The sequence below is a fragment of the Prosopis cineraria genome, unplaced genomic scaffold (assembly GCF_029017545.1).
Source record: "Prosopis cineraria cultivar Desert tree isolate PC_DT_omini unplaced genomic scaffold, ASM2901754v1 PC1, whole genome shotgun sequence".
Taxonomy (NCBI): Eukaryota; Viridiplantae; Streptophyta; class Magnoliopsida; order Fabales; family Fabaceae; genus Prosopis; species Prosopis cineraria.
In genome coordinates, this window is record NW_026555332.1 from 41,046,699 (window position 1) to 41,074,110 (window position 27,412).

General features: G+C 31.2%; 2 protein-coding genes, 1 long non-coding RNA gene and 1 pseudogene across 3 annotated transcripts; 3 read left to right on the forward strand and 1 right to left on the reverse strand.

Moving 5' to 3' along the window:
• Positions 1 to 10,678: 10,678 nt before the first annotated feature.
• Positions 10,679 to 12,827, forward strand: LOC129292544 (sugar transport protein 14-like). The gene is made up of 4 exons (XM_054930108.1): positions 10,679 to 10,827; positions 11,085 to 11,407; positions 11,500 to 12,129; positions 12,214 to 12,827. Exons 1-4 carry the CDS (start codon positions 10,689 to 10,691, stop codon positions 12,682 to 12,684), a joined length of 1,563 nt encoding a protein of 520 aa, XP_054786083.1. The 5' UTR covers positions 10,679 to 10,688; the 3' UTR covers positions 12,685 to 12,827.
• An 896-nt stretch (positions 12,828 to 13,723) lies between these two features.
• LOC129303188 (CRS2-associated factor 1, chloroplastic) lies at positions 13,724 to 17,049 on the reverse strand. Its single transcript, XM_054942318.1, has 5 exons — positions 16,121 to 17,049; positions 15,732 to 15,859; positions 15,049 to 15,274; positions 14,756 to 14,883; positions 13,724 to 14,630 (listed from the first exon to the last, which is right to left on the reverse strand). Exons 1-5 carry the CDS (start codon positions 16,935 to 16,937, stop codon positions 13,746 to 13,748), a joined length of 2,184 nt encoding a protein of 727 aa, XP_054798293.1. The 5' UTR covers positions 16,938 to 17,049; the 3' UTR covers positions 13,724 to 13,745.
• Positions 17,050 to 21,164: 4,115 nt separating this feature from the next.
• On the forward strand, positions 21,165 to 22,332 carry LOC129303483 (uncharacterized). The gene is made up of 3 exons (XR_008591504.1): positions 21,165 to 21,303; positions 21,638 to 21,832; positions 21,959 to 22,332. It is a non-coding gene; the product is annotated as an uncharacterized LOC129303483 (long non-coding RNA).
• Positions 22,333 to 22,344: 12 nt separating this feature from the next.
• Positions 22,345 to 25,938, forward strand: LOC129301644 (uncharacterized; annotated as a pseudogene).
• The last annotated feature ends 1,474 nt before the right edge of the window (positions 25,939 to 27,412 follow it).

Below are 27,412 nucleotides of genomic sequence, written 5' to 3' on the forward strand. Positions count from 1 at the left end.
ATAACGCCATAAGTTTTGTTGAGTTGATAAAAAAAAATTCATATACATATCAATTTTATGAATCGAATTTTTAATCATTTTTTTAGAATGCATAATTTTAAAGAATTCAATCTCTAACTTAAACATTATATGATGATTCCAAAATTAAAATGAATGATTTAAGTATTTTTACTTTTTAATACAACGAACTAAAAAGAATCATGTGATTTTCAAGAAAAATATAATAAAAAAAAACAGTTGGACATAATTTACTTGTTCCCCTACTATAAAAATGCCTGTGAAATGATAATCTCTCCGACTAATTTGATAGAAAAAATAATATAACAATAACAACAATAACAACAACAGTTGGCATGGCATGATTTGCTTGTTCCACTTGTATGAAAATGTGAAATACATGTGGCACAGTAGCATAACGAAGTGCTTCATACTTGCATGTACACACAATCTCGAATAGCTATATTGAGGTATGGATTTTCAGAATCATTTATTACATGTTCTCAAGATTATAGAGATTTGTTATTTTTATTAGATATTTACTGAGTTTTCGGTGACTCTGATATTTATCTTAATAAATAAACCAGAATATTGATTAACTCATTTTAGCTATAATAAAATCTTATCTTGTTATCTTAATGGTCAATGATTAATATTAATTTATTTATTACTAGAATTGCTAATACAAACAAGAAAAATTTTTAGGTAGATTTGATAATTCACATCATCCATGTTCCATTCAATAAAAGTATGACATTTAGATGACATTAAATATAAACTAATTTTGACAATAATGATATTAGATAGAGAAAATGTAAGGAATTAAATAAGCATTCTATTATAAAAATAAATTTATTAAAAATAATGACATATAAATTTTATTTAATTGAATTAATATATTTTTATTAGATGAATTATGAATAACTTTCTCAACAAATAGAGTAAACAATCACTTCATTTTTGTTATCAATACTCCCTTTGCTCCTATTTATAGGGCAAAGGGAGAATAATTTTTTTGGTCCTATTTATAAGTTACCTCCTTAAATTTTTATTGCAAATTTCCTTATTTGATATCTATTAAATGTTAGAGAGAAAAAATATATTATTAAAGTATGTATATTTAATAGAGGTAAAGTTGATAAATTATTAAATTTTTAGATAAAGTTAATAAATTTTAAAATTTTTTTAATTTTATTAAACATATTAAATTTGTCTTATAAATAAGATTACAGGAGTATGTATACATATATTTATTATTCCCCTAATACAGTGAGGCTTAAATCATATTCCTGAGACAAATCCTCTAGGCTTTAGTTGAACCTGTCACGGCCAGGTCTCTTTCTCTATCTCTTCACTTAGTTTTGGAGGTCACAGAAACTTATTTATATCCACAGTTGCAAACTTCTACTATAGATGCAGGTAAGGTAGGTACGCTTATGATAGATGAGAGAAAATATAGCAACATATCACAAGTTCCTTTAATCTATTTCGATTGGAAGAAAATCAAATTTGGAGATTGCTTCTGGGATTTAATAGATAACATTTAAATCTTTTAACCATTTAACAGATTAAGAAATTTTATACTCCCTCCGTTCAAAAATGTAAAATATTTTTAATCGAATCTCACCCCCAATAAAATAGTTACCTACTTTTAAACTAACCCTATTTTTTTATATTTATCTCTATTAAATACTCTATAATAACTATAAAGTCATTATCAATAGAAATACTTTTGAAAAAAAGACAATGATTACATCTCAAAAGACTAAAAATACCTTACATTTTTCAATATCAAACTCTTAAAAAATACTTTATATTTTCGAATGAAGGGAGTACTACTTTAATCTATCCCATGTTGATTAATTATTAAAATTGTATGTACATTATTTTGTTCATCTTTTTTTTTTCCGAAAAAATTTAGATTGATTTAGGAACTTAAAATTTTAACAAAAGAACATAAATATGAATACATTTTGAGATAGGATTTTGGGAACCATTTATTACCTGTTCTCAAGATTATATGAGATCTTTTATAAGATATTTAATGACTCCATACCGAATGCGTATTTATCTTACTTTTAGTTATTTGAAATGTTAGCTCTCAAAAAATAAAAATATAAAGAGCTAAGTTTTTTTTAACGTTGGAATCATTATTTTAAATGATTATAATTATTTGAACTGAGTTACGTCAAGTTATAAAATTCACAAACTAAACTTAATAAAAATTATACGAATTATATTATGCTGAATTAGAATTTGAAAATTATTCTTTAACATAGTCATAACTACAAGATTAAATTATTAATTTTTTCCATTTTTATACGATAAATCTATATCTATATTTTTAATAACATGACAAATGTATATTAATTAATAAATTAATAACTAATATTACTGCTTGTCTAACAAATAGATGTAATTTACAAGTAATATTGATAAATTAATAAGTGAAATAAAAAAATTAACTAGTGATTTTACATAATAGATCAAGGGTATTTTAATTTTTTTACAGTTAAAATTATTTTTATGTTTATTTTTTAAACTGAACTGAAATTTTATAATTTTTTAAGACATATTAGTAATTATGTCACATTTCTTGTCCTCATTTAAAATTCCCCTTTAAAGTTCAATTTTGTTTTTTTGAGGGATCAATTGAAACAACTACATTCATTCATATTTACCATCCTTCGCCAAAGAAACAAATACGTGCACTCTCCACACTCAACGTTTAGATTCCAATCAACATCCTTCCGTTAATATATATATATATATATATATATATATGGCTAGAAAGACCCTTCCTGTGACAGGAGAAACAAATGTATGGTGACGTACAAGCTCCAATTGTACTTTCGTAATTTTTTTTTAAAGTAATTTTTGGCTTTTGCATTTTCACACAGGTGCGTATTTGTAATTTGTGAATTTGGAACCAGGTACTTGTTTGTAATTCTCGTGCCACCAAGGTAGCGGTACTGTACAGTGACTTAGCGAGATGCGACTGGAATAATGTCCTATATTAAAAAAATATTAAAATTAAATTTTGATCTTATGTCTCATCCCGTCTTGAAAATCATCTCATCCTAAAAATCATCTCATCTCGTTAAGAATTGGGCAGGACTAGGACAAGATCGAAACGTCCCGTCGTTCCAATAAATCGGACAATGTGAAAGAAAGATTTAGATAATAACATACATTAAAATTTTAAATTATATAATTTATTGAGTTTAAAATTACAATAATATGAGCACACAAATCACAACAATTTAAAGTCAATTATTGAATTACATTAATCACAACTATAAGTGTATGACACATTATAATAGCAATTATAAGTGGTCTCTAAGCTATAAGAGCAACGACAACAAACAAGTCAGGCACGATATTAAGTCATTGTTCTTCTTCTTTAGTTAAATTAAAAAAAATTAAAAATATGATATAAACAAAAGTTATTGAATAAATAAATATAAAAATAAATTATATTACCATAATTAATACATTATAAAGAAAAATATTTCCCTATACTGCTTACTTCGTAAGTCTATAACTCTATTTTATTAAAATTATCAATATAAAAAAATTTTAATTTTAAATAAGAATTGTACGTATTGAAATTATAATTGATATAATTAATATAAGTATAAATTATATTAATATATTTAATATATTTAATATATATTTATAAAATAATAAATAATATATATATAATATTCGGGACGGGATGAGATGTCCCAAGGGCAATCATGTATCCCATCCCATCCTGAACCCTTTTCCCATCCCGTCTCGATTATTTACGAACCAGAAGTAGACTCGTCCTAATATAATCAGGACAAAACTGAGCCAATCGAGACAGGTACAAGATGAATGCCCCTAATTAATGATACTCCTATTTTAAAAAATATAAAGTATTTTTAATTAAATTTTATCTCTAATAAAACAGTTAATTATTTTCAAACTAATATTATCTTTCTATATTTATCCTTAATTAATAGAGTGTCTTATTTTAAAATAAAGGTTAAAATATACTTTTAGTCTTATGGTTTTGTATAAGATTTTAATTTGATCCCTTAATTTTGTAAAATATATTTTAGTCCTTTAACCCTAGTATTATTAGTTTCAAATGATTGTTTTTGTTGCCAATCGTTGTTATTTTGAAAAAGTTATAGTTAATATGTCAATATTTGAGAATATTTTATCAATATATAAAATTTTAATGTAAAAATTTGTTGGAATAAAACTAATAGTGTTAGGGCTAAAAAAACTAAAAAAAACACTTTATAAAGTTAACAGACTAAAAATAATATTGTGTAAAGTTAAAGGACTAAATGTGCACTTTAGCCTAAAATAAATATAAAGTGATTTGTTTATTATGAGTATTTTAAAAAAACATATTAATTATACCTTGAAATACTAAAATTGCTTTATATTTTTTAACATTCAACCTTTAAAAAAATAAATTACATTAAGGCATTTTTAATGAAGGGAGTAATGTATGGGTATTATCTGTGATTTCCACTAAAGGTGTCAATTAAGGCCTACCCTTGAAAGACCAGGGCCTAAATGGGCTGGCCTGTAAAGCCTCAATTATATCTTAGGGTTCTATTTTGATCAATCTGACCTTGGCCCTTAAGGCTGAAGAGCCAACCCTATATATATTTTATTTAAAAATTTAAAAATCTAAAAAACATATTTAAAATCCTAAAAAAGTTATTACATACAACATTGATAACATTTTGAATTTTAATTCCCGAATTAACTAAATTTAATTATGATAATTAAATAAATTGATATAGTGTATTGCTAAAGAGGTCTAATAACTGATTTTAGGTCATGTTTTAGCCTTAATTATGAGTTTGGTATGGAGTCAGGCAAATCGGGCATCAAAAAAAGAAGAAAACAAGAAAAAAGTGTTTCTATGCCACACGCTGTGGCGTGAAACATGTTCGCCACGGTACACAAACACAACTGAGGCGTGAAGGGGACCTCTTTATGCCATACACTGCGACGCGTCTAGTGTCCACCACAACGCATGGCCCAATTTCTACAATTTTAAGTCGTGAATTGAGAATGAAAATAGAAGGGAAGAAGGAGAAAACAGAGAGCCAAAGAGGAGCTTTGCTAGGGTTTATTCTTGAGTGATATTGGTAGTATTTTGAGGCTACCAAGTACTAAAGATAAGTACCCTACACTCATTTCCTCCTATCTCTTCCACATTTATAGAGTTGTTGATTAGGGTTTTGATAGTGGGAGATGATTTTCAGTCTATATAGGTTATAAGATTGAATCCATTGACTCAAATAAAGTTAATAGGACTAGATTGAAGTATTTGAACCTAGAAATGTTGAGTTTTGGGACTTTTGGTTGTTGAACCCCATTAATATCCAAATTTGGCATTGAAGAGTTTTAATGCCATTAATGAGAGTTTAATGACTCAATAATATTGTTGGGGACTTAAAGAAGTTCATAGACCTGATGAGTAAGCCCAAATGATAAAATTTATGTTGTTGGGAAAATGGAAAAGTGAAAGTGTGAGTTGATAGTATGCTTTTGACAATGTTAATGAAGGTTAACTTGGTAAATTATAGATTAAGCTCTTGGACACCAATTTGGCTTCGGAATTTAAGCTTGGAAGTTACAATATTGAGAAGTAAACCTTTGACCTCTCAAAGGTTTAAGGTAATCAGGAAAACTCTACTTTAGATGGTTGTATGTTAATTACAATATAATGTGAAATACAAGTTTAACATGTGAACTTGTGACTTATGAATTTATGTAACATGCTATGAAACTGTGTTTGCATAATTGTGTTTATGTGAAGAAAAGATAGAGAAATGATTGTGAAATAAACTTTAAAGTGAAAAAGTGATTTTGAAATAAGTGGCAATTTGCAAAGCATTTGTGAACTTGAATAGTTGATGATGAATCTTGATAAAGATGTATGTGTTGAGTTTGAAAGTAGTAAATGTAGGTGAAAATGAGAATTGATGCTCATTTGGATAGTGCACGATCGTGAGCCTAATGTGATGGTTATGATAACAAGTGAATGAAAATGTGAATAAAAATTGAGCATCATATATGGTATGGTCAATGGGTGGGAGTTCGCCTGGGGATTGAGAGTAGAAAAAATTTATATGATATTTAGGCTGCCCTCTGGTGCACGAGGGTATAGCTTTGTCTCACACTTTGTTGAGAGACTATAACCTAACTATCTTTACTAGTTTATCGAGGAGATTAGCTTAGGATATACAACATCCCAGAGATTTGAGAGTGGGGGAAACTATGGTTCGAAAGTGAGTCATATGATCTTTGGCCAGGTCACACCTCACAATTGGTAAGTTTGGGTAGTCTAGTCACACAGACGAAGCCCTATTCAATGTTATAGCCCATAATTTTAGTCGGAGGAAATAAAAAGAGTATAAGGCTGGTTGATAATTACCTATGTAAATTTATAACGTGTCACATGGTTGAATTGTGGCAAGTCATGTTGATATATCAAGTCATGGTCACATGTCTGAGTGTCTTGTGATAATGTACCTAGTATCTGTGAGATAGTAATGTGTTAACCGGAATGATAAGTTATGATATGTGTTTAAGGATGTTTTAAGAACTTTGCTTCATATGCATCCGTTTAATTACACTTAATATATAACTGCATGGGGTACGTTTTACCTTAGCTATTGAGTGGCTAGACTTACACCTTTTATTTAACATTTTACAAGTTTTAGCTCTAGTGCTGAGAGGGATAAAGCTCCTGAGGCTTAGGAATCTGTGTATTCCTTTTTGTATGCCTCTAGTATTCATTTATTATGTGTAATAGAATATTATTGCCAATTCTAGGATGCATTATTAGTTACACTTACACTATATGGTTTATTTCAATGTCTGGGTTGTATTTTAAGTCCTAAATAGTTATGTATGATAAGTTATATGTCTTGATAAAGCCAAAATACTAGTGCAAGTGTAAAAATATTGTTTTGAATGTGATATAATTGATTTATGAAGCAATGCAATGAAATTACCACCACCTTCTGTTTTTGGTATCAAAGGGCCGAGGAGTGATTTTGTATTATATTAGTATTTGAGTGCGTGTGATGTGTTGTACTAATAGTTCTAAATCTAATGGATATAGTCTGGGTGTTAGGAATGACTTTTAGCACTTGTTTTGGATTTTGGACACCCCTTTATTGTGAAAAGTAGTAAAAATGTGTTTGGATATCCAACTTCCTAGTGTAACTTGTTTTGGAAGTGAAACTCATGCCATTAGCTAGTTTACGAGAAGATTTAACAATATTAAATCTATAAAAATAAATTTAAGTGTAATAAAAAACAACATCACAAAATCAACACTAATAGCAATTAAACTTTGCTACTATCATCAGCGAAATCTTAATAATTTTCATTGTTATCAATATCAATATAATTTCATCATTCTCTTTGTAAAACCTCAACAGTGGCAAAAATATTAAACTTTTTACATATTCCTTCTTCATGAAACTTGAGTTTTAAAATTAATGTAGTATTTATTTTTTTTTGTTTTAAAATTTTAAAAAAATATAAAAGGACTTAACAGGGCCTACCCTTTCATTTTACAAGTTAAAAATCCTTTTAATCTCAAATTATTATTTTACATTTTAAAGTAACAATTCAATTTTAAATTTTTTTAAACTTAAAAGGGTTGAGCCCATCTAATTGATAGCTCTAATTTACACACAAGAAGTGTGCATGGCTAGTTGCTAGTTACATGTAGTTGGTGTATTTGATAATGGTCTGATGAGGCAGAAATTACATGTAAATACTCTATATGTGTGATAAATACGTATAACTGCTCCAATCTTGTAACAATTATATATGTCGGCTATCCTTATACGAAAATCCAGCTTGTCAACAAAGTCGGTGTAAACAGATATAAAGAAATATTATAAATTTGTTGAAGATTTTTATAAATTCCATCGACAGGAGACAATCATAGCAGCAGATTTATAAATATATATTTTATCTTAACAAAATGTCTTATTTATTTCAACTCATGAAATATTACATTTTGAGGGAGAAAAGAGTCAACATACAGTGTAAAACATATAATTAACCACATTATCATTAACATTGTATTTACTTTTAAGATACCATGTATAAATATAGTAAAATATAAAGTATATATTAAGTCACATTATCCCTGAATTATAACCATTAATTAAAACTCCCTCCTTAATATTATAAATTATAATACATGTAGGTCTTATTTAATTGATATTACAAAGATTTTAGTCTTATGTAGTACTCTTTTTTTAATTATGTACTAACAACAACAATAATAATTTGCTTTTCCAAAGCAGTACGGGACAAGGACGAATTGGCTTTTTCAATTATTACTCGTCTCCTCTTTTTCGTTCGATAATTAATAATATGTGTTATGATATTAAAAAGTATAAATTTATTATATAAAAATAAAAAATTAAGAGGTTTTTGCACATATAGCCCATATTATAAGATTAAGTAAAAGAAATATCCTATCTTTTTTTAAATTTTAAAAATAGCCTTTTTAATATTTAGTTTATAATTAATTTACAAAACTACCCTTTTAATATCTGTTTTTTGCAAATGCCAGAAGATTCAATATGCAAGAAATTTTTAGAACTGAACGCAATGAATGCGAGATAGATAATCTAAAATGATTTTTTTTAAAGATGAATGCAACAGAGAAAACGAAACTAAACGCAAAAGAGATGAATGCAAGATAGTAGAGCAATGTGAGTGAGTTACAATCATGATCGTGAGAGACAAATGTAAGGTGAGATACATCGACGGTACCCGATAGAACGAAGCACATCGATGGGGAATGGAGCTATAAATTCATGATTTTTTATTTTATTAGTTTAGATATTTGACTCTCTGTGATAAACTAAGAGTCTAAAATTTTTTATAAACTGTGTTTGATCCATTTTAGATAAATGATTATGTGTTTTTCATATTACTGATTCACGATACTACATCTTTGATATATTATTGTATATCACTGATATACTATTGCAAATCAACATAATTAAACAATCAGACATAAACTTATTTGTCATTGATATACAAACATATATTAATGATGTAGTATCGCAGATCAGCAACATAAAAAATATTTAATCATTTGCTCAAAATGAATCAAATACAATCCGTAAAAAATTTGATGTTACAAGAGATGTGAATATGGTGAAAATTTGATGAAAGATAATATATTCCAGGCTGGTCTTCTACTTCCAAAAATGAAATTTCCTTTTCATTATCTAATGTCATCTTCATAGTGTTCTTAGAAAAAACAAAGAAGGAGAGAAAAGAAAAGCTATGCGATAAACAAAGGCACCAGCATTTTTATATTAAAAAAGGAATGATTCAGAAAAAAAAAAAAGAAGAAAGATTCAGTTAGTTAAGAATTAGTCATAACAAATATATTGTATTTTAATAATAAATTTAATCTGAGAATAAAAAAGTAAAATATATCTAATTAATTTTATAAATGGGCAATATTTTAAAATATTCAAAAATTTCATCCATACTTTAGGAAAGCTGTGTTTTTTGAGGCCATTAAGCTAATTTCTTCAAAATTAATTATTTGATCTTAGTAATTTTGAGTATATACTAAGCTTATTTTTTAAATTTTAAAACAACTCAATAATTTTTTTTGTTGGCCAAAAAATCCTTATAATTTTTACTTGATTTTTAATTTATAAACTTTAACTTCATATAACTCAATTTTTATAATTATAATTATTTAAAATATTGGTCTCGATGTTAAAAATAACTTTAAAACTATATGGATTAAGTTGTATTAAGTTAAAATTTATAGATATAATTTTAGTTAACTTAAAATTACAGAACCAAATTTATATTTTTTCTTGAAAAATAAATAAAATACATTACTCTAATTTTACTGCCTACAAGAGAAATTAGTTCACCATTTGCGCTTAACTCTTGTTCTTAAATATAATATAATTCAAAATGATATGATATATTTATAAAATAAAAATAATATGATTTAAACTTCAGGATATTAGTGGAATAATATATTTGTAACAAAAATGGAATGATAGTTTACCCTATTTTTATTAGCAATTATAGTAATAAATTTATTAATATCAATAGCCAATCCTTAAGGTAATAGGATAAGATTTGACTATAATTAAAATTGGTTAATTAATTAGTATTTTTTGTTTATCTCTTAAGATAAATATCATAGTCAGCCAAAACTCATTAAATGTTTTATAACAATAACAAATCTTACCAAATGATTCTCAAAATCCTATCTTAAAAATATTTGTGTATATATATATATATATATTCTTTGTTAAATTTTTAAATTCTTGAATTAGTCTAAATTTTTGCGGGAAAAAAATAAGAAAACTAATTGTATACGTGCCATTTTAATAATTGATCGAGATGAGATAAATTAAATTAATTAAGAAAAATTTAATTTGTTGAATATTTAAGACAGAATAAAGATTCAAGTGTAACCGAATTTGATTTCATTGTGATCAAATCAAAATAGATTAAAAGAACTTGGGATAACGTTACTATATTTTCTCTTCTCCATCATGATCGCACCTGATTTAAACCCCCCCCCCCCCCCCTTGCTTTTGTGTGTGTATATATATGACTGCCTCTGGATATAAATTAGTCTATGTGAGCTTGTGACCTCCCAACCTGAGGAGATGGCTGGAGGAGGCATAGACACAAGGGTTAGCCATAGGGCTGCGTCGTATGAATATAAGGTCACTCGCTACTTAATTTTTAGCTGTATCGTCGGTGCTGTTGGTGGTGCTCTTTTCGGCTATGATCTTGGTGTTTCAGGTCTCCTGTTCCTTCTCTCTCTGGGCTCTGTTTTTAAATCCAGTCTGAAACGTTTCCTGGAATTGGAATTCATGATCATCATCTTTGATCATAATCTTTTCAAAGGAAAACAATTATTGTTTAAATAATGGATATTTATTTAATTCCCAATATTTTACTGTTGATTTTTGTTTCCATCCCTTCCAAACAGATTGGAAGGTCCTATTTGTTTGGATAAATTTGACATGTCATGCGTTTCATTTGACTTGTATATTCAGGAGGAGTGACATCAATGGATGATTTCTTGGTTAAATTTTTCCCACTTGTGTATGAGAGAAAGCATTCGCACCTAAAGGAAACAGATTATTGTAAATATGACAACCAGATTCTGACGCTCTTCACGTCTTCTCTGTATTTCGCCGCACTGGTGATTACCTTCGCAGCCTCCCACCTCACCAGAAAGAAGGGAAGAAAAGCCAGCATCATCGTCGGAGCTCTCAGCTTTCTCGTCGGCGCTATCATCAATGCATCCGCCCAGAACATCGCCATGCTCATCATTGGCAGGATTCTTCTCGGCGCCGGCATCGGATTTGGCAACCAAGTACCTCGCTCTCTCCAAAACCCGTACATATATTACATGTATAGACAGATACATGATTGAGAGATTATGTGATTGATGCTTGTCATTTGCAGGCTGTTCCTCTGTACCTGTCGGAGATGTCACCTGCGAAAATCCGAGGAGCAGTGAACCAACTATTTCAATTCACGACATGTGCCGGAATCTTGGTGGCGAACCTTATCAATTACTTCACAGACAAAGTTCATCCTCATGGGTGGAGAATCTCCCTGGGGCTTGCCGCATTGCCAGCTATTCTGATGCTGATCGGAGGCATTGTGTGTCCGGAGACGCCCAACAGTCTGGTGGAACAGGGCAAGTTAGAAGAAGCGAGACGAGTGTTGAAGAGAGTGAGAGGAACAGACAACGTGGAAGCGGAGTTCCAAGACCTGATCGATGCCAGCAAGGAAGCACAAGCCGTGAAGGACCCCTTCCGCAACCTTTTGAAGAGAAAGTACAGGCCTCAGTTTGTGATTGGAGCTCTGTGTATCCCTGCTTTTCAGCAGCTCACCGGAAACAACTCGATTCTCTTCTACGCTCCTGTCATCTTCCAGACTCTGGGTTTTGGCTCTAGTTCCTCTCTAATTTCATCACTCGTCTCCAGTTCAGCGCTCATCGTCGGCACTCTCGTCTCCATGGCTTTGGTCGACAGATTTGGAAGGAGAGGTTTCTTCATTGAAGCTGGCTCTGAAATGATTGTCTACATGGTAAACCCGAAACTTTAACTAGTCTCACTGTTCATATATTTGCAGTTATAAATACATGAATCAATGGTAGTAACAAAAGTGCAGGTGGCTGTGGCGGCGGTTTTGGCTAAATATTTTGGACATGGAGAAGAGCTGTCAATACCAATAGCTGCAATTCTGGTGGCTGCGATATTCTTGTTTGTATTTGCGTACGGAAGATCGTGGGGTCCGTTGGGTTGGCTGGTTCCGAGCGAGCTCTTTCCCTTAGAGATAAGGTCGTCGGCGCAGAGTGTGGTGGTGTGCGTGAACATGATCTTCACGGCGTTGGTGGCACAGTTATTTCTAGCATCACTGTGCCATCTGAAGTATGGGATCTTCTTGCTGTTTGCGTGCTTGATAGTGATTATGTGCACTGTGGTGTATTTCTTCTTGCCGGAGACGAAGAGGGTGCCGATTGAAGAGATATATCTATTATTTGAGAATCACTGGTTCTGGAAGAATTACGTGGGACAACGTCACCAGGATACATTAGCGGAGCCAGAGAAGCTGGGAGAGAGCAAGCCCGCTCATGCCTAGGTTTCCATTTCTCTGTTTTTGTTTTTTGTTTTTTTGTTTGGTTTTAGTAGGAAGTTACTAGACTTAGGTTAAAAACCGAGTAGTCTCCCGCCCCCGCCCCCCCTTTTTTCCCAATTTGTGTAGTTTCAATTTTTTTTCCAGCATTTTAAATGATTATATCATTTTTTTATTTCATGTGTTTCCTTTTGCTTCGAACGAATTTTTTGTTTGTGTTTCAAATTTTAGCAATTTTATTAAAAAAAATTATATAAAAATTCTGTATAAAAAAATTAATTACTATATAAATATTTTTTTAATATAAAGTCATGTCAAAATCAAAGACTAAGATCTTTTTATATCAGAAGTAAAAGGCTTCTACAGGAAACTACGATGTTCTCCCGTGGTTTCCCGCATTGTAAAAGTACTTTAGATATAATTAAATCTTAATTTTTTTACATGGTTTTGATGTAGCTTTATATTAAAAAAATTAATTATTATAAAATTTATTAATAATTAAATTAAAACCATTAACAATGTGATAATTAATTTTTTCATGAGACTTTAACATAATTCTCACTTTTGTTATTAAAAATAATGTTTTCATGCCAGCATGATTCAAAAGTTCATGTTTTAAACGCCGGATGTGAACAAACCAAAAAAAAAAATCAAATTGATAATTTAATAATTAAGTAAAAAGTAATATCAAATACATAGATAAATTAAATCCACAATAAGTTTAGCATTTAGTAAAATACACAACATGAATATAAATCAACAATATTATAAATTATAATTTTATAATGTATCAAATATAAGTGAATCTTATTTAAATTAAATATAAAAAACTCAAAAACATCTACATTTATATTTATAGGTATTAATACATTCTTAATATTATATACATATGGATGGCTTAAAGATGAAATTAATTTCTAATAGTAATCTAATTTTTAAAAATTTTTTCCCTTCGACACGTACTCATTCCACAAATTCCGATAGCACCTGAAATTTCTTTCAAAAAAAAAAGAAAGAAAGAAAAGAGGTGATACTGCAAACAATGTACAATAAACATCTCTATAGTATCATGTTAAAAGCTTCGCGAGTTCATCGACACCTAATGTTCCTTGTGGTACAACATTCAAACACTGTCCATCAAAATCTACTTTTCTTGGAATCTTAACACTCTTCTCCCTCCCTTCCATCGAGAAACCAATCACTTTTTTTGTATCTGAAGCCTTGGTTTCTTGCTCGTCAGTGTCAGTATCAATTTTCTGAACCACAGCTTTTCTATGATGAAGCCTGAATTCCGGTCCAGGAGGAGCTGAATTGGCAAACGCAACTGACCTTCGATAAACGACATCAGCATCCAGAGATTCATCATCTAAAATAAGTGCACTGCCTCCCTCAACAGCTTGCTCCAACAGTAATAAAATGTCTTTTGTACATGGCGCAGGATCTACCTTGGCCTTACTAGAATTATTACTAGTTCCTATCACGGTATCTGATGCCAAAATTGAAGCAGAAAGATTGTCACCGCATTCTCTACCATTCACTATGGCCTTAGTTTCATCATCATCAATGATAACTTCCTCATCACCTTCAGTGCAGCTGTCATAATCTGATGAGGTCGTCCCACCACAGTAGCCTGGGAACTCCGTTTTGACTTCAACTTCATCGGTTCTCTTAACAAGTGAAGTTGCATCAGTTAATGAAGACCCATAAATGTTCCTGTCTTCTGTGACTAAGTCTCCTGAACTCTCGAAAATGCTGGTGTCATGAACTTCATGTCTTGCACGTTCTTCTTGAGCATCTGGGGGCAATGTATCAGTGTTTTTAATGTCAGCACCACTTTTATTAGCTTCCTTGCTGTCACCATTGGGACGTGGTAAAGCAGAAACCCAATTTCGTCCTCTCCACATAAGTATGTGTTCATTCTCAAATGATAGCAGTACACATGGAACAAGATCCTGCAATCAAAGAATACACAAGAAAGATATAATATGGCATAATTAATATAACACACATGATTGGCCCAAAAAAAAAATGATACAGCCAATGTAATTTTCAAAGGCTAATGTGAAATTGCTTATACCCTGAGCTTTGCTCCAATTCTTCTGTAGTCACTTGGATTCAGTCCCTGACAATTAATACGAACTAGTTCACACTCTTCAAATGCTTCCCTGACATTTCTTACAAGGTCACAATAAACACCATTTTTTGCTGTAGCGAGTAAAGATGGCCAAAGTGTCAGTTTGCCAGAATAAACAAGCACCGTCTTTCCTTATTTACCTGTTAAGCAGTAATATAACAACAACAAGTCTTATCCCACTAGGTGGGACCTGTTAAGCAGTAATGAAAATACAAAAAAAAAAAAAAAAAAGTTACCTAGCTGCCGTATGGGAATAAGTTTTCTTCCCCTCTTTCGCATTTCAGTTGCTTCTTCAAGAGTTAGACCTTCTGGAACTCGTTGAACTAACCTCGGATATACTGGAGGGATAGGTTTCCACAGCATGAGAGGGAACTGAGGTCGTGTTTTGTAATTGTAATTTCTGCCCCGGAAGAGGTATACAACACCACCCTTTCTGTAAATAATTTCCCCTCCTGTCCTTTCCTGAAAAAAAAAAAAAACAAAGAGAACAAATAAATCAGGAGAAGATCAAAGAGAACAAATAACAAAGTCAAAGTTCAAAACTTAGACCACTGAGAAGCCAAAGAAGTTGCCAGTTAGAAAAAGGAGAATGAAAGAGCAATCGACCAAATTGTCTTTCATCTCCTTATAAACTGTTCCAAACAACATTAGGAAACACGATTGAGAATTTTTTCCTATGTGAAATGCTAACCATCTCTACTTAACATTCAATAAAAATCTCTTAACATTTCACAGGAAAGAGCTTTAAGGGATAAAAAAGTAAAAAGCTGAAAGTAAATATTTAGATTTACAGAAGAAACAAAGACAGAATAAGATACTCAGCAAACTTCTTATTGTATGGGAGTTAAATGTACAAAGCCCAAATGAATTAGTATTAACAAAGCCTGAAGGATGAGAGGAGACAAGCATAAAAACCAACCTCTAACTGCTGGCACACATTATTCATGTCAACGGTGCAAACACCTTTGCACTTTATCTTGCACACCCTCCGCCGCTTCCAGTGAGCATGTATGTTGTCCAACATGTTGTGTGTCAAACCATCTCTACCTAAGAGGGAAATATGAACGCATATAAAAATAAATAAATAAACAATTCATTCCCTATGCATCAAAGATAAGCGGATTGAAGTTCTCTCCTTTTCGTGTTACCTGTCCTATTAGCATACCAGACACATTAGATAACTACCTTAAATCAAAGCAAACACATCCTGCTAGCAAGGTTTTCAAAATTCAATACATCTGAAAGAAATAAATGTAACCACAAAACAACCACTTTATTGTATAAAATAAATGTAACTAAAAAAAATACCAATATTCAGCTGTCTGCTTGTTTTCCTGCACCCTTTAATCAAGTCATCGATCTCCTCTTGCGTCAATGGCTCACCCAGTATCTCTTCCCTCGACTGCACGTACCTAGGGCCCGTCCCGGGCAAAAAAGGACCGGGCTTCTGAACCGGCTTGACCCCCTTCTTATGCGGAGGCGGCAGCACGAACGAATCGAATTCCTTCAGCTTCTTCTTGCTTGGGGGCAATGGGGCTCGACCGGTCCACGGGCGCGGCATGGTGGTCGGACCGAAAGGAACAAACGGCGGTTCCCGCATCTTTATGGGCTTCATTTTTGGGGTCTCGGTGTAACTGTACTTGAATTCAAACGGGGCGCCGTCAATCACATAGGAGACTCCATCATCTGCCACTTTAACATTAGGAGGCGTGCTCACAACTGGAGTGTCTCTGGGATTAGGTATATTGGAAAACCGAAATGCTGGGTGGGATTCAACACTGGGTTTTGGGGGCTTGGAGTACTTGGATTTTTTCCCAGGGATTGATGGTCTGGAAGGAGCCGAGGGGGTACCAATTGATCGAAATGTTTCAACAGTGGAGGAAGTAGGAGAAGAATCGTCATCCATATTGGCAATCTTGTTAGCAGAGTTGAAGCGACGCTCGCGGCGGATGTCATCTTCGATTTGCTGCTGTCTCCGTCGGCGAATGTTAAATTTCTCGGCGTTGGCGTTGTTCCACCGAGAGAACCGAACTTCCGTGGACGGCCGATGCTGTTGGAGTAGGGAGGAATTGGGGTTTGGGTCTGGCGCCAGGAAAGGGAACCGGATTGCCAACTTCAGCGCCATAACTGATAAGATAATTTGCTTTACATTTCTAGTGCTCGCCCAGCGCCACAAGCACAAGTGCTATAGCCTACCCAGACAAAGAAGAAAGGCCATATTTTTCAGAAATGACAGCAGCGACGTCGTTGAACTTCCGTAGCTATGTGATATAGCTTTGGGCCTATGGCCCATTTTAATATCATCAAACCTAATTAAGAAATTCTCTTTGCAATCAGCATAATTATTTTGCAAAATGATAATTCAGTTTTAAAGAACGATTTACTTACTAGTACTCTCTCCATTTAAAAAATATCAAATATTTTTAATTAAATTTTATGTTTTAATAAAGTAATTATTTTTTTAAACTAACATCATTTTTACATATTTATTTTATTTAATAAAATATTTTATTTTAAAATAAAGATAAAATAATTTATTCATCAAAATCATTTTTGAAACGAAACAAAAATAATAATTATACTTTAAAATATTAAAAATTTCTCACATTTTTAACACCCAATCCTTAAATATTTTCTAATGGAGTAAATAAATTTTAAGGTAGATTATGATATGTCTTTTTATGTCATCATTTGGTCAATATATAATGATTAAAATGTTTTAATTTCTCTATTAGAAAATATAAGGTATGTTTAACTGAATCTCATCCCTAATAAAGTAGTTAATGTACTTCAAACTAACATTATCTTTTCATATATACCCTTATTTAATAAGGTGTTTCACTCTAAAATAAATATAAAGTAATTTATTTATTAGGAATAATTTTAAAAAAAAAGTAATGATTATATTTTAAAATACTAAAAATGTTTTAAATTTTTTAACACCCAACCTCTTAAAAAATACCTTATATTTTTTAAAAGGGAGAGTAATGTTTAATATTTCTTAGCATTAAAAAGTATGTGAGTTACAAGTTATTTATAAATTATTGTTGTCAATCTTAAATTATAAGAAGTTCTAAATAATTGATTCGGTTAACTTTGAATGTTTCCTATTTCGAGTTGATAAGTAAGTTGCAAATTACTTGTAAATCACATTCTAGTTTGAGAAACCAAGCTACAAATTACTTGAATTTTTCTAAACCAAAAAAAAAAATAGAACTTTCAAACAATTGATATAATTAACTTTTAAATCAATAATAAAAATCGAACTAAAGGTGTAAATAGGAGATAACGAACAATTGTTAAGAGTAATTTCATCAATTCACCCAAAATTTTTATGACATGAGGACGTTTAGAACTTTACTAATATTTTAGAATATTTTGAAACCTAATTATAATTAAACTTGTCATTTAGAACATAATAAGATTTTACACCCGTGCAATACACGAAAATATATCAGAAAGTAACATAGAGAAATTGAGATTATAATTAGTTTAATTTTTCAAATTGTTATTTTGTTTACATTAAAATTCTAAAAAATTCAATGGATTGTATACCCGTTTTTTACAATTACCGTAAATTAAAATTTTAATTTTATCATAGGTTTCACATGAGCTAATTTAATTATAGGTTTTATATTTTTGACTTATTTTTAGCAGGGATTTTTATTCTCCGTTGTTTAATGAAAATTTTATATGTTGTTTTATTATATAAACATTAAAAATAAAATTGACTATAGCACTCACCAAATGACAAAAAAATTGTTAGAATATTTTCTGAATGAATAAATATCTTTTTGAAAAATATGTCCTTAAAAATCATTACTTTGTAAAATTCATTGTTATCTTGACTTGAATTTTAAAAAGGCAATCCATATTCAAGAATTTTCATTATGTTTTGAAGGAAATTTGTCATCTTAATCTATACATAGATATTGGAATAGGGAGTGAATTAAGCTTTAAAAAAAAAGTGTTATTCATGCCTTGGTAATGTCGTGTACAGCGTTCCCCTCCATCTCTATTTTTTTATACTTCAAAGGACCTTTCCCGCGAAAAAAATATTGACAATAAGATGATGTCAAATATTTTTTAAACTGAAAAAAGGGACCAGACACACCAAAATGACTAAAAAAAGAAAAACAACACCATAATACAAGGGTTACGTGGCACAAGCAACTGTCCTTATCCTTGCGGGCCCACATAGATGTTCAGGAAAAGTTTTAGTCATCTGTGCTGCAACAAAGGGTAGAGATTATTATTTTTAAATTACTTTCACTTCTGGCTGATGGTGCATGGACTTTTTTTTAAGGCTAAATGGCATCAATTAATCAATTAATATAGCACAGTAATAGCTTTATTGAACCTCTAATTTCTCTGCACAAAAATATTGAACATAATAGGAGTATAAAAAGAAACTATGGAAGCATGTAGAGATACTTGTATAACTTAATATGAAATCCTTAGATTTTGTTTCTCAAATCAGGCCGACCTTAGCTTGACTATTCTTTTAATCTTTAGTTAAATCAACCGAAACTTTAAAATGGAGGTAAAAAAGTTAGAACATTTAGAATGCAAGAAAGAGCAGAGAGCCTGGATAAAAAAATAAAAAATTAAAAAACTCAGAGAGCTTTGGTGCTTTTGCTTGATAGTTTCGAATAAAAGGTGAAAAAGTATTTATAAACTTCCTTTATTTTTCAAAACTTTCTCACATGGTGAAAATTAATCCAATTCAACTATTTACAATGATTCTTCAAAATTTTTTATGGTAATATTTAACTAACTATTATAAGTATTTACAAGGAGAATTTTAAAATATACATAAATGAGATATCTTTAGAATAATCTAAACATTTCTTGTATTATCCACACTAGAGATATTCAGATCTTTTAAGTGCTTAACAATATGTTCTTGAAGACTCGATGCTTTCCTAATTGCTCTAGATTATTCTAGTCTTCTCTAGGACATTTAGAAGTTTCTAGAAATATCTTAACCTCATAAATGTACTTATATTGTCACATTATGCTCCACTAATGAAAGACTAATTGGTAAGGATGTGATATATAACTCACGAAGTTATCAGTTCAAATCCCCCTCCTTTTATGAGGATTTGTTTGGTGACTTATTTGTAAATGCTCTTTGAGTTTAAAGACGTACTCCATCCTATCATAACTCTACTTACTCAAAAACTTGTTATATTAATAGGAAAAGTTAATCATTTGATTATTATAATAATGACTTATTATAACTTAATTCTTAAATTTTAACTAGTTATAACTCGATTATCATAATTTTAATTTAGTTGTACTTTAATTTTTAAACTTTATCTCTTACAACTCAATTTTTTACAGTTTTAACAATTTAACATAGTAGTTCCTGTATTGTAAATAAAATAAAATTATAAATATCAAAATTTTATTAAAATTTAGAGCTAATATTTTAAGTTAGTATAAACTCTTTTGATCTCTAAAAAGATTAAAATTTTTAAATTGTTTCAATCCTTATAATTTTATTTTTAAAATATAGGAATTAAAATTTTAGATAGTCGGAGGAGCAAGTTGTAAGAATTAAAATTTAAGGTTGAGTTATAATTAAATTAAAATTATAAAAAATAAATTATAATAATTTAAAATTTAAGGATTAAATTATAAATTATAATTAAGTCAAAATTTTGGGACAAAATGATTAATTTAAAAAAAAAATCAAAAGACAGCTTTAGAATTTGCCCCAGAACTCCACGTGGCTCACCCCTTCTCCAGAGGCAAGCCCGGCATCTTTGGTCTATTTGATAGAAAGAATCAATGACGAACGCGAGCCATGTGCCTCTTCTCAGCCCTTATTTCTCCTGGGAAATTTCGAGGTCGTAAATCGTAATCCCCCAAGACAACCCCCCCCCCCCAACATGGAGAATATATATTACATATATAACAAAAAATACTTAAATAACAGGATAAAGTATACTAGTATTAGATTATCTTTGTTGATGAGTGTATAAATGACATCGTAATCCAAAATCCAAGGATAGTCAATAAAGTCTTTCATTTCTGCCAAAAAGACTCTGGTTCGAAAATTTTATTCAAAGCAAATGCTGAATCATGGTCTCCCGAATTCAGGAAAGCTAATCCACACCTCCACATTGAATTATTTTTGGTAACCTGTATCTATCTCTGAAGATACTGAGATAAATAGCTTGCTAAAGATAGATAACTAAGAGTGGGACACCCGTAGTGTGTACAAATACATTATTAAAATGCTGAATTAAAGCAATCAGGATAACGACCAGCAATTGCGCATCCTTATGGTCATGGAGATCACACCGTGCTTTATTTCCATTCAATCAGTTCACTTCCCAACCTTTATCATTCTTTGTTATTATTATGCCTTGGATTCCACTTAATCCATTTTCCCCCTTGTATTAGTGAAAAACCTCCGTGTTCAGCTATTTGCAGATTGTAGCCATCTTGATTTTTGGGCTGCGAACATATTCGACTTTAAGGTTTAAGTCACTCGATTCGTATTCAGTTTTTGCGTTAAATTTGACTGATTTTTCTCTTCTTTTTATACGTGACTATGGTTCATAAAGTTCTGAAAGCTTCGCTGATTAATTTTTTGAGAACTGATACCTTACTCTTCATAAATAACTTGGTGACTATTGGGCATCTATAGAGATGCAAATAAAACTAGAAAAATTTCAATCTTAACAGGATATCTTCCAGAGTTATTTCAACACGAACTGGACTAACGCAAATGTTTTAAATCCTTTATCTTGTGAGTTTAATTCCCTGCTTGCTCTTTGGATCTGTAATGGAAGACGTTGCTTCATTCTACAGGCTGTGAAGGAGATTAAGATTTTGCTAGTTCTTCGCTTTCCTGTATTTTCCCAAAAAGGAATCCAATCTGAGAGGAGTTAGCGTTTTAGACCAATGGCAATTCTCTGATTAGATTTTTCTAACTGATGGATGACACACTCACCAATCTTTTCACATTGACAAGTTTCGTCAATGATCATTTCATACAATTCATTGGTGAGTTCTTGCTAGTCTCTAAAAATGTAAAATGATATGACTTTCGAAGTATTATTGGCTGTTTGAAGTAGTTGTTTTCATGTAATGCGTAATCAAGCTGAATTTTGCTTCCTGCCAATATTGCAGGGCATCTTGTACTTAGAGATGTAGACAGATGGAAAGAACATTTTGTGATCAATCCAGCGGTCATTTCTTCAGTATAATGTATAAAAAGTTACACCAGCAGCACATCTTCACAGCCAGAAACTGTTGGCCAAAACCACGATATATGTGAAAGAGGAACTGTTCGTAGTACCAATGATACGTGATCTTTAATTTTAAATACCAGTTATATCACTGCCATTGTTCCTTTGTTTTTAAAAGGGTAATGATCTTTTTCCTTTGTGCTTAAATTTCCAGAAAAGTCAAGCACGTAAATCAAAGCTTTCAGTCTAGATTCTTATATGTTAGATGAAGTGGAATGGCCAATATCTTGAGCTTTTGCCAATTGCTACTGGACTTTCTTCTTATGGATGCAGGTTGACACTTCCAATAGTTGGTCTGAAACATGCTTGTTGTTTAGCAATTTCTCCGTGGAGATATTTTTTCTCAAGCATCAGAAAGGCTCAGGTTCGAGGTCATAGGCAAAAGAAGTAAGTCTTTTCAAAGCAAAATGGTTGGGACGTTGAAATAATAGATCTTGCTTCTTTTTCACCATAGAAGTTAGTGATACATTCTGTCAGACTTATATCATGTGCATGGATACCGTGGTTCTTCGGATGACATTGGATGGCTACAACAAGATCCCAGGATGCCTCCAGTAGGGGATGGTACTGCAAGATTCTTGGAATTGCTTTCAGGCATAAGGTACAATATCTTGTCATAAAGTTCCAATATGAAGTTGGCCTCAATGGTGGCTTATTTCCTGGTCAATGCTTTCAAATGTTACAGTGTAATTTGTTGCAGAGAACCCGATGGAAGTTCTGCCACATTTGTTAATCACTTAATCTCATAATTATTGACCTGACATGATACATATTCATAGGAATGGAAAGTGCTCACTACCGAACACTTTTGTTTATCTCTTGATTCCAGGTATAGTAGGATCCATGTATCATTTTCTTTCCTCGTTTATTGTGCCATATGGTTCAGACTAAGAGATTCACTTATTTCAGGCTTCTTCAGCAATCACGGCCCCTTGTACTCTGTAGCCACTAGGAGATTCCTTTCAAAGAAGGGCCTTACCTGCCACATCGCTAAAGTTCATAGTGAGGTAATTAATCATCACACATCAACAATGGAAATCAATTTTCCTTTCATGCTTAAGTACATGCTCTACTGTCAGCTTTTTGCATACTTGGTATGACAAATTCGGGGGGAAAAAAACAAGAAGAAGAAGAAAAAATGAAATGCATTGATGCTTCATTTTCCTGTTTGTCCCCCCCCCCCAAGGGGGTTAAAGGCTTCAGTCGGACACAATGCTTGGGAAGTGAAGCTCTACATTGAGGAGCTCTTCTGGGGTTCTGGAAAGCGTTTGTTGCTTCTAGGACACAGTAAAGGTGGAGTACATGCTGCAGCTGCATTGTCTCTGTATTGGTCAGACCTGAAAGACAAAGTTGCTGGTTTGGCTTTGGTGCAGAGTCCACATGGTGGCACTCCTGTTGCTTCTGATATGCTTCGCGAGGACCAAATTGGCGACAAAGAAACTCGCAGGATCATAGAACTTCTCATATGCAAAGTATTAAGGGTTAGGGGATCATTTCCTGCCCTGAAGCTTCCGTTCCTATCATTGCTTATTTCATCTCTTTATTTTGTCAAGAGTACAAGTGTATCTGTAAAGACATTATAATAAAACTATTAATAGTTTATAACTTTTACATAAGATCATCAGAACCTGTGCATTGAAAATTGAAGTTGGTTCTTAGCAATCTGTGTCTGGGAATCCTCTTTGACTGATGCAGCTGATTTTGGTCCCTTCCCTTTCTTTAGGTTTCATTTATTTGCAGTACAAAACTTCATGTCATCCATCCAAGTTTTTCTTCTGAAATGATTTTCGGTGTCAGTTCTTGTGCTTATTTGTGTGTCAATGATTATGCATTTAAGGGTGACATAAGGGCTTTAGAGGATCACACATGAGAGGCGAAAGAAATTCATCATGAAACACATGCTGACATTTGAAATTCCTATGATATCCTTCCATTCAGAAGCAAGCATTGCTTCTGGTGTTCTGGCAACAATGACTCACATTGCTCATGCTAAAATCCCCTGGCTCCCTCTGAAAGGCAATGAGTCTAGAGAGTCTAATAGACTATAAAAAAACAGCCAATTAGCGATAGAATTTTTCATTGTTAATCGGTGAAAATTTATTGTTAAATAGATTAACAACGAAATATTTTCGTCAATAAAAACATCATCACTAGTTCGATAGCAACAAAATTTGCAATTCCATTGCTAATTAGTGACAGAATTAGTGTCATACTTTGCAATTCTGTCGCTAATTAGTGATGAAATTAGCAACGTTACTAATTAGCTACAGAACGATGGCAAAATTTTTTCATCATTAAATAAGAATAAGCTATTTTATATTTCCATTCCTAATTTATTAGGTAAACCAAAATATTATTGCCACGTCACCCGATAAACCAATGTCATCTCAGCGCCACCTAGTGGAACAGTACCACCTCACCATCATATCACTTGTCGCTGATATGTCAATTATTATTACCTTCAATTGTATCTTAGCTTGATTCGAACTTGCAAGCTCACACTCCCTAGTGCTTTTGCGTCCACCTTATTGCCAATTAGCTGAAAATTTTTTTTTAATTTTAATTGATAAATTAAATATATACTCCCTCTGTAAAAAATGTAAGGCATTTTTAACCGAATTTCATCCCTCAATAAAGTAGTTATCTGTTTTTAAACTAACCCTATCTTTTTATATTTATTCTTTTAAACACCCTACAATAAACATAAAGTCATTTATCAATAGGGACTTTTAAAAAAAAGACAATGATTATATCTCAAAAAATTAAAAATGCCTTACATTTTTTAACACTCAACTTCGCAAAAAATACTTTACATTTTTGAATGGAGAGAGTAATACTTAATCACACACACATATTAATAAATATATTATTTAAATTATTATTAAATATAGCATTTAAATTTACTTATTTTTTAACATTATATTTATTTATTAATATGGAAAAATTGGTTTATATATAATAATTATTTCTATTATATTTTATTTAAAAAAATTATTTTTGATAATAAATTTAATATTAAATTGAAAAATATTTTATTTTCAGTATATATTATATTATAATTTGTATCTATATAATATATAATATTTCAATTCTTATTTTTAATTATTTTATTTAATTTTTATTTTTATATAAGAATAATTAAGTATACAATTTAAATTATTATTAATAATATACAAATAACTTAAAATAATAAATTATTTTAAATTATAATTTTTAAATTATTTATTTATAACATAATAATAAGTTATTAAATAAATTATATATAAATATATATTATAAATAATAAAATTAAACTGAAAGTAATATGACGGAATTAGCGATGAAATTATGACAAAAAATTTTATTATAAATTTTTCCATCACAAATTCCATCACTAATCGAAATAAGATATTATGATCATTAGCGATGAAATTTTTCGTCAGTACATTCTATCAATAAAGTATTAGTAATGGAACAATGATAAAATTTTAACAATTGAATTTCGTCGTTAAATTTTATTGCTAAATTCACAACAGAGTTAGCAACCAGCCGTTAAATTCCATCACTAATTCGTTATTTTTTTGTAATGATATTTGCGTCCAATCTAGACAACTAAGTTCCTGTAGTAATGCCCCTATCTGCTGCCATAGCTATTTGTGCCTCCGCCTACAGCTCAGGTATGGCGAAAACAGTGATGGCCTGGTCACATGTCGGGATGCTGAAGTTCCAGGATGGTTGCTGTGAGACCAGACAGGAAGCTTGATCATGCCTGGACGGTGTACTTCAATCAAGAGAAATCCTAGGGAACCTGATGCAGGTGAAATGTGTGAGGCTTTATTGACTCTGTTTGTAGTGCTTGGTACGGCTAAAGAAAGTACCTGAGCAAGTTAGACAGTGATATACATGTTTTTGCGTTTCTTATTACAGAAGACATGCATATTATACGTAAAGTACACTTGTCAAACATAAGCTATGACTCGGGGTCATCTGGTTTATCAAAAAGTTGATACTGTTTCAGAGCACCAAACAGCAGCCTGTCTTCCATCATAGTGACAGCACCTAAATAACCGCTGTATTGGTCAAGAACGTTGAACCTTTTTAAACCAGAAAACTTCCTGTGAGAAGCAGAAGCACTGAACATAAAGCAAAAACACATAATCAGATGTACTTGTTGTTTAAAAAATGACCGACTCTCTCTCTCTCTCTCTCCCCAGAATTCTCCTCCTTTCTCTTTCTCTCTCCAGAATTTTCCTCATTTCTCTCTCTCTCTCTAGATTTCTCTATTATTTTCTAGACAAAACCGGATGGCATTTCCACCGCCTTACCTAATCTATAAATTGGTGTGTGTGCTTGCGCCATTTGTGTGAGCAGCAAAGAGAGAAAGAAACCGAAGCAAGAACGAAGAAGTGAGTCTGTGAGTGTTGTGAAGTGTGAAGTAGAGAGAAGAAACCAAAGTAGTAACAAGTGAGTGACGTGAGCGTGTTGAAAGAGTCGAGTAAAAGAGTGTAAACTATTGCTCGAGTATGCAATAAAATCATTCCTTATCCAAGCCTACACTAATAATTTGGAGGTTTCCTCACCCCAAATTTCAACACTTGTGTTTGCTCATACATTTTAAGCATGCAGACCCTGCTAAGGCTATGAGATATTGCAGCGTTTGCTAAGAGGATGAGCACTATATTTGGGCAAGTCCAATCATTTTAAGGCTAAAGAAAAAAATATTTTAAAGTTAAACTATATATATTTAATATACTTGTGTGAAATTCAATTAAATCAAATAGGCAAATCATGTCAATGTGATAAGGAAATAAATTACGAAACATTCTTACATTTTTAAGTATTGCCATGCTCTATAAACAGTATTTCGTCAATATTTAATTTTGTAAAATAATTAATATCTCAATATATTTAAAAATTTATCTGTCAACATTAAAATGTTTCAAGCACATAAATATACAGAAAATTTAAAAATATTTTGTGTTTATAGAAGATTTGAGTGAGCTTCTCACTTATTCCTTCACAGAAAGGATAAATAGATTTAAATAATTTTTTTTGTATATTTATGTGTTTGAAATATTTCAATGACAAATAAATGTTTAAATAGATTGAGATATTAATTATTTTATAAAATTAAATATTGGAGAAATATTGTTTATAGAGTATGGCAATACTTGAAAGAGTAAGAATGTTTCGTAATTGATTTCGTTATCACATTGACAAGATTTGCTTCTTCTGCTTTTTTTTCCCTCTCTCTCTATGAAAGAGAAAGGGAAGGGGGAATTGTTTGCACAAGGGGCTGGGGGTTGTTGCCGCAATGTAAAAGGAGAAGGGGATGAAGACTATGTTTGGAAGTTTT